General features: G+C 43.4%; 2 protein-coding genes across 2 annotated transcripts in view; one reads left to right on the top strand and one right to left on the bottom strand.

Annotated features, from left to right (window-relative positions):
- The first annotated feature begins 2303 nt into the window (after positions 1-2303).
- Positions 2304-4109, top strand: LOC139386541 (transcription factor JunD-like). Its single transcript, XM_071132176.1, has one exon. The coding sequence runs from the start codon at positions 2596-2598 to the stop codon at positions 3499-3501; it is 906 nt and encodes a 301-aa protein (XP_070988277.1). The 5' UTR covers positions 2304-2595; the 3' UTR covers positions 3502-4109.
- A 349-nt stretch (positions 4110-4458) lies between these two features.
- Positions 4459-12127, bottom strand: part of LOC139386542 (ras-related protein Rab-3A-like) — a 28775-nt gene continuing 21106 nt past the window's right edge. The window contains exons 3-5 of the mRNA XM_071132177.1: positions 8681-8799; positions 7119-7243; positions 4459-6858 (exon numbers count right to left, since the gene is read on the bottom strand). Coding sequence (XP_070988278.1) covers positions 6668-6858; positions 7119-7243; positions 8681-8799 — 435 coding nt within the window. The 3' untranslated portion in view covers positions 4459-6667. The remainder of the gene's footprint in view (positions 6859-7118; positions 7244-8680; positions 8800-12127) is intronic.

Below are 12127 nucleotides of genomic sequence, written 5' to 3'. Positions count from 1 at the left end.
TTGTGGCAGGGCTTGAAAAATATTACGGACTACAAAGGGAAACACAGCCGCGAGCTGCCCAGTGACACGAGCCTACCAGAGGAGCTAAATGACTTCTATGCTCGTTCGAGGCAAGTAACACTGAAGCATGCATGAGAGCATCAGCTTTTCCCGGACGACTGTGTGATCACGCTCTCTGTAGCTGACGTGAGTAAGACCTTTAAACAGGTCAACATTCACAAGGCTGCAGGTCCAGACAGATTACCAGGACGTGTACTCCGAGCATGTGCTGACCAACTGGCATTCACTGACATTTTCAACATGTCCTTGTCAGAGTCTGTAATACAAACATGTTTCAAGCAGACCACCATAGTCCCTGTGCCCAAAAAACACTAAGGTAACCTGCCTAAATGACTACCGACCCGTAGCACTCACGTCCGTAGTCATGAAGTGCTTAGAAAGGTTGGTATTGGTTCACATCAACACCATTATCCCAGAAACCCCAGAGCCACTCCAATTTGCATATCGCCACAACAGATCCACAGATGAGGCAATCTCTATTGCACTCCACACTGCCCTTTCCCACCTGGACCAAAGAAACACCTATGTGAGAATGCTATTCATTGACTACAGCTCAGCGTTCAACACCATAGTGCCCTCAAAGCTCATCACTAAGCTAAGGACCATGGGACTAAACACTTCCCCCTACAACTGGATCCTGGACTTCCTCACGGGCCGCCCCAGGTGGTAAGGGTAGGTATCAACACATCCGCCACGCTGATCCTCAACACGGGGTCCCTCAGGGGTGCATGCTGAGTCCCCTCCTGTACTCCCTGTTCACTCATGACTGTATAGCCAGGCACAACATCACGTTTTCCGATGACACAATAGTGGTCAGCCTGATCACCAATAACGATGAGACAGCCTATAGGGAGGTCAGAGACCTGGCCGTGTGATGCCAGGACAACAATCTCTCCATCTGTACTGGGTACGGCCCAGTACATCACTGGGGCCAAGCTTCCTGCCATCCAGAACCTCTATACCAGGCGGTGTCAGAGGAAAGCCCTAGAAATTGTCAAAGACTCCAGCCACCTTAGTCATAGACTGTTCTCTCTACTACGGCAAGAGGTACCGGAGTGCCAAGTCTAGGTCCAAAAGGCTTCTTAACAGCTTCTACCCCCCAAGTCATATGACTCCTGAGCAGCTAATCAAAGGGCTACCCAGACCCCTCTTTTACACTGCTGCTCTCCGTTTATTATCTATGCATAGTCACTTTAACTCAACCTACATGCATATATTACCTCAATTACCTTGACTCTGTACCAGTACCCATGTATATAGCCTTGTTATTGTTATTTTACTGCTGCTCTTTAATTATTTGTAACTTTTTTTGTAGGTATTTTTCTTAAAACGGTATTGTTGGTTAAGGGCTTGTAAGTAAGCATTTCACTGTAAGGTCTATACCGGTTGTATTCGGCGCATGTGACAAATACAATTTGATTTGAAATGGCGTGTGAACAATGGGCGCGTTCGAGTGGATCAGTTGTCATGGTCACCGTCTTTCAGTGTGTTGCATTTTGGGGATAAAAAGTGTCTGACTTGCAAAACAATCATGTGATTAAAGCTCCTGAAGTTGACTGTAGTCGACTGCAAGTTTCTGCAGTTGCTCTTCACCAACTTCATCCTGCAGCAATCGCCTGCATTGTTGGAGGTTCATTTGTCAACCAATCATTAGGGTGTTTTTGTTTGACCCACGCGAACGTGACCAAAGACGTGACTGAAACAGGAACCAACTTTACTGTAATTCAAATGAACGTGATATTTGAGGAACTCTCAACAATTGGTTTACAATGCACACATATTTTTTCAGCTTGTGAGTGTGTGATATGGGGGTTGTTTATTTCGGCATTATAAACAATGGCAACACTGCCATGTCGCACTAAACCTAGATTTTGGAAAACCACGTGTCCGATTTTCGGCTGTCTCAGATGCACCTCCCCCAACTTCACTCGTCGACTTCAATCTACAGTCGGTTGCTTTCGCTTTACCACTCAAAACGACCCCATTGTCTAAATTCAAATTGAGTGAGCTGAATATACCTTATTTGCGCCTTCCTAGTTTCCAATAATGCCCCGCCCAGTCTCTTTTGGCGACCCCGAGTATTCTATTTTATGACATCAAACCACAATGCACTGCACTGTTTGCAGTTTACCTAAAGTCTCCATGGTAATAATGACTGGTTCAGCCCATTATTTAAATCAGACCGGAAGCATACGTCATTTTGGGCCAATCTTAGCGCGCTGAAGTGACATAATGGAATTTTTAGGGTTAGGAAGCAAGCAAGCAGAGGGTTGGGTGTGTGCATAGCAGTCGTTCCATTGGGAAAAAGCGCTGGACGCGGGCGAGAAGAGCAGGAAAAGCTAAGCCACTACTATTGTTTTAGCCTCAGGCATAAAAGGTAGGCTAAAGGGGGACAGTCGATTAACTCGATCAGAGTTTTGAAGAGAGGAAAAATACAGGAAATTAACCTGAACTGTGTTTTATTGCCAGAGTTTAACTGTTGAATCGTCTTAGTTTATGCGTGAAGCTCAACAGACCCTCATGTGAAGGGTTATAATGGAAATAACCCTCTACCCTGGTAGTGTGCTGAATACTCGAGGGATCGCAAGCCTCTATTCCTACAACAGCATGATGAAAAAAGACATGAGTCTAAACCTGGACGACCAAAGCTCCAATCTGAAACCGAATCTCCGGGACGCAGACGGAATTCTAAACTCTTCGGATTTGGGACTCTTGAAATTGGCCACCCCGGACCTAGAACGGTTGATTATCCAATCGAATGGAATGGTTACGACGACTCCAACCTCTCAGTTCCTCTACCCGAAGTCAGCCAGCGACGAACAAGAATTCGCGGAAGGCTTCGTGAAGGCGCTGGAGGATCTTCACAAGCAGAACCAACTGAGCGAGGGGACGTGCGCACCACCGGAGAGACTGGACCTAATCGGCTCCAACGCAGCCCCGGTCGGCTTGCCGTCAGATCTGCCAGTGTACACGACTTTGAACGACTATGGAAATAGCCCACTGGGCACCACAGTGAATTATTCCACGGATACCATTCCATTCCCACCGCCACCTTCTAATCTGATGAGCGCCCATCAACAGGCGGCTGCGGCAGCGCTGTCACGACTCCAGATGTTCAAGGACGAGCCGCAGACGGTCCCCGACATGCAGTGCTTTGTAGACAGCCCGCCGTTGTCTCCCATTGACATGGACAACCAGGAGCGCATCAAAGCAGAGAGGAAAAAGCTGCGCAACAGAATAGCGGCGTCCAAGTGCCGCAAAAGAAAGCTGGAGAGAATATCGCGTCTTGAAGACAAGGTCAAAAACTTGAAGACTCAGAACACTGAACTGGCCTCCACAGCCAGTGTGCTCAGAGAGCAGGTGGCTCAGTTGAAACAAAAGGTTATGAACCATGTCAGTAATGGATGTCAGCTTATGCCAAAGCAAGTACAAGTTTACTAGAGGATTGTTTAGGCCTTTGAGGCAACCAACATTATGGGGTTAGTTATCCTCTGAGGATATTGACTAACTGAAACACAGTAGGCTATTTGCCTTTTCTCATATAATAGAATACAAATTCATACCTGAAAATCCATTAGAACTGGAACACTATGGGTCTCTTAAAAATGTTGGCTATAAGCCCGTTTTGTAGCAAACAGACCATTTTTGCTGCCCTCTGTCGGGCAACATGCATATCAGCTCTCCAATGGACAAATTCAATACATAGCCTACCTACAAGGATAGCATTATCTGCATGTAAACTGGACAATCTCAATGAGTGCAACTAAACACCAGGATGTCATTGAGTGCCTGTCATCCACTGTGTAATATATGCCTTACTTGTTTACAAGCACTTACCAATGACAAATGTATATTTTATTTACCAAAACGTCTTATTTTGCAAATATGAATTGTGCATGTCTTGTAAGCTCGTGTACAGTAATTCTGTTCATTCTGTTGTGCAGTTCTGTGTTGTCACCATGAATGTAGCCTTCATTGTTGTTGGCCCCATGTAGCCATTTTTAATGGGATTTTATCTCTCAAAGATGTTTATTAAATTCACTGAATTATTTAATCTGTCAAGTCTTATTGTGGGCTGACTGCCCTATCACACACTGTGCCAGCTATTATTAGGGCCTCTCCCAGAGACATTAGTATAGGTGCATATGTCCACCCCCTCTATTATCCTGTTGTATTACATTAGTACAATACAGGTCACCAGAATGAAAAGGGGAAAAAAATAATGCTTGAACTGAACTTCATCCCTAAATGCATTTGATGTACTGGGAGCTCTACACTTATGCCACCTAGTGGCTCGATGAGGGTGATAGAATTATCATTTTGGACTAAGGGACATCGAAAGCTAAAATGTAGAGTTGCCTCAGATTCAAATAAATGTTAACTAAGTTTATACAAATACTGCTTTTATATTTTGTTTATTAATTCCTTGGTTTTAGCAAACCTGGAGTTACAGTATTACAGCACAATTCAAGACTAAAACCCAACAAAAAAATGCTTATTTACAGGGGGAAGGAAGGGAGGAGAGCTAAGAAAGCTGAATTGGACACATACCTAAGTCAGAGGCAAGTTTACAGCAAAACACAAAATCAACAAAGAAAACTAAAGTTGTTTAATAGGAAGTGATTAGGGGCGGCAGGTTGCCGAGTGGCTAGAGCGTTGGGCGTGTAACCAAATCCCGAGCTGGGCCAGTTATCGAATCCCCGAGCTGACAAGGTAAAAATCTGTCGTTCTGCCCCTGAAAAAGGCAGTTAACCCACTTTTCCCCGGTAGGCCATCATTGTAAATAATATTTTTTTCTTAACTGACTTGCTAAGTTAAATAAAAAAGTACTGATTATACTTCTCCCTTATTGGAAACTGCCACAGGGAGTAGGCATACATACCAAATGCTTCTCTAGTACTACAGGCCTTTTACTCAGTGCAGCTCCAAAAACATGTCAAACAAGTCTTGTCCTAGTGGGTGTCATTTTTGGCTTGGTAGTCTAATTGGGACATCTTTGGAAAAAACATGAAAGCAAAGCTGCCTTAAGACTAAACACAAACAGTATTTGTAACAGACATGACCTTTAGCAGGTTTGTTGGCAGTTAATATTGGAGAACCAGGCTGGCCAATGACACAGTATTTCTCTGAGAGTAATACAGTATTCACACTGGTACTACACCCACCCTAAAAGGTTCAGTTGGTTTAGAAACATGGAAAATGGAAGTAAAAGCAGTTCCGTGAAACAGCTTGTACATAATCAGGAGAACATACAGTGGAATGTAAGTGTTTTCGGGCAGGAGTATGTCAACCCAATTCAATCTCAAAAAGGTTTAAACCAACCCCCCCCCCCACACAATACTGATAAGTCTTTTTTCAAACCGTGATAGAGCGCAGCCCGCAAACAATCTATGAAGAACCTCATCTAAAAAATAAGACATAATACTGTGTGTAAATATAGATGGTCGTGACATAACTGACCAAATACCTTAATGTGCCTGAGTGCATTTCATTGACTACGTTATCCTCATGTATATACCAACAAGCAATTATCTCTACACTGAAACAGACCAAAATCACACAAACATGACATTGAACATGCAAAAAAAAATAAAAAAGTCAAACGGACTATGGGAAAGAGATTGGAACGTGATGTTAACATTGGTCACTGTTGTAGTATATGGGTGCAGTAGCCCAGTGTTGTCCTGACTGTGTGTGTGTGCTCGTGTTATACACATGAATAAGAGGCGATTGTGCTGTAGAATAGCAGTGATGCACACTGACAAGGAATAAGAAGCTACATTTTCAACTGTTGTTCACACGACCCTAACAGCGAAACAAACAAGCCAGTTTGATTCAGCGGGACGTGTCCAACAGCTCTTAGACGTTCCATGGTAAAAATAAATTAAAAAAACAAAAAAAAACAACATGCACCTCTCACAAAGCACAGATATTTTTACACCTTAAATTATTGTAATTTTACACCATTTGTTTATATATTTTTGAATTCTAAAATGCATATTTATTATATTACGAAGTTGAACATTTATATATACTATTCTATTTAAAGACACTTTTCTAGGTTTGCTAAAAAAAAAAAAAAAAGATGAGTTAAAACAAAAAAAAAAAACTGGGACAGGGACCAGTACTTACCACATCATCATCAGTTCTCTTTTTCTTAAATCCAGCAATGATAGAATATTAGGAAATGACCATGACTGATAACCGATATGCATGGGATTTTGGTCAGATATGTTTGAAAAAAATCTCATCAAAATATTTGTTATCCAAAATGTGGACTTAGAACATACCTCACTCACGCCACTTAAATGGATGGAAAATGGAAAAAAACAACAAAGCTATCAACAGTAAACAGTAAACAGGCCCTTCAAAAAAAATACATGAAATCCATTCAGGTTCGAGGCCGCAGTAAGGGGAGTCAGAATGTGAACTTTGGACTCTAAACACCTATGGATGGACGGGGACTGAAATATGGAATAACGGAGTATTCAGCCAGGCTCTTCCATCTAAAACACAAACCCATCACAGACCTCTTCCACCAGCTGAGGAGGCTGTAGGAAGGGGTGTGTGAGGGGTCAGGTGTGTGTGGTACGTGTGTAGTGGGTGTTTAGCAAGCACAGTCCTGGTGGGGGCGTTCGGGCTGCTCGGTGAGCTGGGGCCCCTGTTTGGCCCCTGTGACGGCGGGGTCGGCGTTGTCTAAGCTCTCCGACATCTTCTCACAGATGATGTCCACCAGCCGCTCAAACGTCTGCTTCACGTTGATGTTGTCCTTGGCACTGCACTCAAAGTACTCAAAGCCTGCAGAGGAGAGGAAAGACAGATGTCTGATTAATTAAGAGTCGTATGAATGTAACGTGATGTGTATTTGTTGTAATGAGCAACACTTTACATGAACTTGTACTTATGGCGTGAAGTTGCTCAATAACTACTCCGGCAACCAGAACGTAATTACTCAGCTGTACACAGTAACAGCAGAGTAGGAGGCACATAAAACAATGACTCATTTTCTAGGGAAAGGACACAGGATTTATTACTATATTACTGGGTAATTAACTCACCCAGTTGGTCAGAGAGCTGCCGGCCCCTGTCTGCTGCCACCACCCTCTCGTCTTCCATGTCACACTTGTTTCCCACCAGCAGGACCTGGGCGTTGTCCCAGGAGTACGTCTTGATCTGGGTGGACCTGACACACACGCATTCAACTGTTGTAGTTATATTACGGATCCAATCACAGCTAAAGAAAATTGAGTTCCATGCAATGACCCTCATCCTAGCGGGCAAAGCAAGTGACGCTTGACTGGTACTGCCATTGTTTCACCCAGTCGTCAAATTATTCACATTTTGCAGAACATACACTACATGACCAAAAAAAAGAAAGTGTGGACACCTGCTCATCAAACATCTCATTCCAAAATCATGGCATTAATACGGAGTTAGTCCCCCCCCCTCTGCTGCTATAACAGCCTCCACTCTTCTGGAAAGGGTTTCCACTAGATGTTGGAACATTGCTGCGGGGGACTTGCTTCCATTCAGCCACAAGAGCATTAGTGAGGTCGGGCACGAATGTTGGGTGATTAGGCCTGGCTCGCAGTCGGTGTTCCAAATCATCCCAAAGGTGTTCGATGGGGTTGAGGTCAGGGCTCTGTGCAGGCCAGTAAAGTTCTTCCACACCGATCAACAAACCATTTCTGAATGGACCTCGCTTTGTGCACGGGGGCATTGTCATGCTGAAACAGGAAAAGGCCTTCCCCAAACTGTTTCCACAAAGTTGGATGCACAGAATCATCTAGAATGTCATTGTATGCTGCAGCATTAAGATTTCCCTTCACTGGAACTAAGGGGCAATGCCCGAACCATGAAAAACAGACCCAGACCATTATTCCTCCTCCACCAAACTTGACGCTATGCATTGGGGCAGGTAGCGTTCTCCTGGCATCAGTAAAACCAAGATTCGTCCGACGGACGGCCAGGTGGTGAAACATGATTCAACACGCCAGAGAACACTTTTCCACTGCTCCAGAGTCCAATGGAGGTAGCTTCACACCACTCCAGCTGACGCTTGGTATTGCGACACCATTCGCAATACCATCTTAGGCTTGTGTGCAGCTGCTCGGCCATGGAAAGCCATTTCATGAAGCTCTTGACGAACAGTTATTGTGCTGATGTTGCTTCCAGAGCCAGTTTGGAACTCGACAGTGAGTGTTGCAACCGAGGACAGACGATTTTTACTCGCTACCCGCTTCAGCACTCGGCGGTCCTGTTCTGTGAGCTTGTGTGGCTTACCACTTCGTGGCTGAGCCGTGGTTGCTACTAGATCTTTCCTCTTCACAATAACAGCACTTATAGTTGACCAGGGTAGCTCTAGCAGGGCAGAAATTTGAAGAACTGACTTGTTGGAAAGGTGGCATCCTATGACGGTGCCACATTGAAAGTCACTGAGCTCTTCAGTAAGGCCATTCTACTGCCAATATTTGTCTATGGAGATTGCATGGCGGTGTGCTCGATTTTATTAACCTGTCGGCAACGGGTGTGGCTGTCCACATACTTTTGTATATCGTGTAAATACCGATACAGACAGACAAACATGCATACAGTTGTTTCACACACACAGGTCCCGTACCAGTCCTGCACGGCGTTGAAGGAGTCCTCGTTGGTGATGTCATACATGAGGATGAAGCCCATGGCTCCTCTGTAGTAGGCCGTGGTGATGGTCCTGTAGCGCTCCTGTCCGGCAGTATCCTGGGAGAAACACACATATCACACAATTAATCATTATCTTACACACACATAATCACGCACAAAAATAGTCCTGCAGCAGAAAAAGCACTCCAAATCCCAATGTACTACAGCATATAAGAAGAACGCATTAAGTTGAACCCCACATCCACGTTTAAACATTGTAGCTGCATATAACAATGTAGTTGTGGATTCAAAAAAAAGACAAGATACTAACATCAGAATATTCTATGTGATGTCAGAAGTTTAGTTATAGTATCAATTTATAGCCAGCACATGCCGCAGTGCAGTATATCAGGGTAAAACACTGTTTTATACCTGAAATATGTAACTTTTGGGGCAAGCCGACCACATTCACATTGAAATGCGAGTTATAAATCTGCCACTCTCCTTGAAAGCTTGTTTAAGAAGTGGTAGATCGGTTCTATGTGCTCTATTTCTATGCTTAAGTTTAGTTTGTGTCTTTTACATTCGGTTTTGAACACCAGCTTCAAACAGCTGAAAACAATGTTTTTGGTTTATTAAAAATATATTTCACAACGGTTTAGATGGTACAATGATTCTCTACATTATCCATTGCTTGTTTTGTCACAAACTGAAATTAGGCGAACTATTTGAATTTTAGCAACCCGGAAATGGCGGAGCAATTTATGCATATTTCACATTTAAACAAGCAGTGAGATAGCAGTGCGATAGATGGGCGTCATTAGCCCATAAATGATTCTACACTTGAGAGACAGCAATGGCAGCCGCTTTGGCAAATTAATCGAGGCGATTTAGGAAACCACACACATTTATCAGCATCTCTGTTCATTTTTTCGGTCTTCAGCTATCTTATGACACAGGGACGTGGTCGTGCTCACAAGATCATATGAAGAGAGTAAACCCACACTGACAGCATATAATCTTGGTTTATTCCACACGTCAAGCATCATATAAATCAAGATTATATATTGGGTGTGGATGTACCCTCCTTATTAAAGTCTTGTGATGAGAATAGCTACCACCACCTTAGATCTGAGCAGTGCGTGTATTGCTTCTTTGAGCTGTTCTTTGACCAAATAGGGCTATCTTCTGTATATCAACCCTACCATGTCACAGTACAACTGATTTAGTCAAACGCAGTGAGGAAAGAAATTCCACAAATGAACTTTTAAATATGGCACACCTGTTAATTGAAATGCATTCCAGGTGACTACCTCATGTAGCTGGTTGAGAGAATGCCAAGAGTGTGCAAAGCTGTCATCAAGGCAAAGGGTGGCTACTTTGAAGAATCTCACATATAAAATATATTTAGATTTGTTTAACACTTTTTTGGTTACTACATGATTCCTTATGTCTTCACTATTATTCTACAATGTAAAAATAAACAAAAACCCTGGAATGAGTAGGTGTCCCCAAACTTTTGACTGGTACTGTATGTGTTGTTCGACAGCGAGGTCTACTCTGCTGAAGGGGGTGGATGCAGACGACCCACCATGACGCACGCGGTGTCACAACCAATCTTCTTCAGAACTAAACGTATTCCTCACAGGAGCCACAGACAGAGAGAAAGAGAGAGAGAGAGACTGGCACTAGAGACACAAACCTCCTGCCAGTGTACCGATACTGCGGATACTGCTCCTCTCCGCCCCCTTCCCTCTCCAGGCACCGCTGTCATAGGCCTCTAATGGAGATGTGTGCATGAAAGCATAGAGGTCTGCCAAAATCCTAAACAAACTCGCCCCCTAAAAAGCCAAACTTTCGTATGGAATAGCATCTGCTAAATGGCATATATTACTATTATAGTATGAGTCTAGCCTATTGTCATGCGATATTTCCCATCTTTCCCCCATTACTGTATAGCCTATTGGTATCAAACTTGGAGAACTAGCCTGCAGGCCAAGACCTTTGAGCTCATTCATATGAAAATAAGGTAAAACAGTAGTCACCAACCCTGGTCCTGGTGTGCTACATACAGGTTATGCAAGCTTTTGTTCCAGTCCAACACTAACACACCGAGTCAATTAATCACGCTCTTGTCGAGCAGTTATTCTTTGGATCGGGTGTGTTAGTGCTTGGTTGAAACAAAAGCCTGTACATTTGCTCTCCAAGGCCAGGGTTGGCGATTACTTACCACTGTGGTTAAATCTGTCAATGTTAGTTTTTCACCTAAACCAGGCGACTATGTATCCATAAGATGAGATACATTTGTCATTTGGGGGAGCAATCCCCAGTGCAGTCAAAACCCAGATTGTTCTGTGTTATATACAGCACCAGTCAAAAGTTTGGACACACCTACTCATTCAAGGGTCCTTTATTTTTACTATTTTCTACACTGTAGAATAATAGTGAAGACATCAAAACCATGAAAAAACATGTATGGAATCATATAGTAACCAAAAAAGTAAAACAAATGAAAATATATTTTATATTTTAGATTCTTCAAAGTAGTCACCCTTTGCCTTGATGACAGCTTTGCACACTCTTGGCATTCCCTCAACCAGCTTCATGAGGTAGTCACCTGGAATGCATTTCAATTAACAGGTGTGCCTTGTTAAAAGTGAAATAGTGGAATATCTTTCCTTCTTAATGCGTTTGAGCCAATCAGTTGTGTTGTGACAAGGTAGGGTTGGTATACAGAAAATAGCCCTATTTAGTAAAAGACCAAGCCCATATTATGGCAAGAACAGCTCAAATAAGCAAAGAGAAGCGATCATCCATCATTATTTTAAGACACGAAGGTCAGTCAATATGGAACATTTCAAGAACTTTGAAAGTTTCTTCAAGTGCAGTCGCAAAAACCATCAAGCACTATGATGAAGCTGGCTCTCATGAGGACAGCCTCAGGAAAGGAAGACCCATAGTTACCTCTGCTGCAGAGGATAAGTTCATTCGAGTTACAAGCCTCAGAAATTGCATCCCAAATAAATGCTTCAGAGGTCAAGTAACAGACACATCTCAACATTAACCGTTCAGAGGCTGCGTGAATCAGGCCTTCGTGGTCGAATTGCTGCAAAGAAACCACTACTAAAGGACACCAATAAGAAGAAAAGACCAGCTTTGGCCAAGAAACACAAGCAATGGACATTAGACAGGTGGAAATCTGTCCTTTGGTCTGATGAGCTTAAATTTGAGATTTTTGGTCCCAACCGCAGTGTCTTTGTGAGACACAGAGTAGGTGAACGGATGATCTCTGCATGTGTGGTTCCCACCGTGAAGCATGGAGGTGGTGTGATGGTGTAGGGGTGATTTGCTGGTGACAGTCTGTGATTTATTCAGAATTCAAGGCACACTTAACCTGCATGGCTACCACACATTCTGCAGTGATATGCCATCCATATCTGGTTTG

This window comes from Oncorhynchus clarkii, chromosome 28 (assembly GCF_045791955.1).
Source record: "Oncorhynchus clarkii lewisi isolate Uvic-CL-2024 chromosome 28, UVic_Ocla_1.0, whole genome shotgun sequence".
Taxonomy (NCBI): Eukaryota; Metazoa; Chordata; class Actinopteri; order Salmoniformes; family Salmonidae; genus Oncorhynchus; species Oncorhynchus clarkii.
This window is presented reverse-complemented; position numbering and strand designations above follow the sequence as displayed.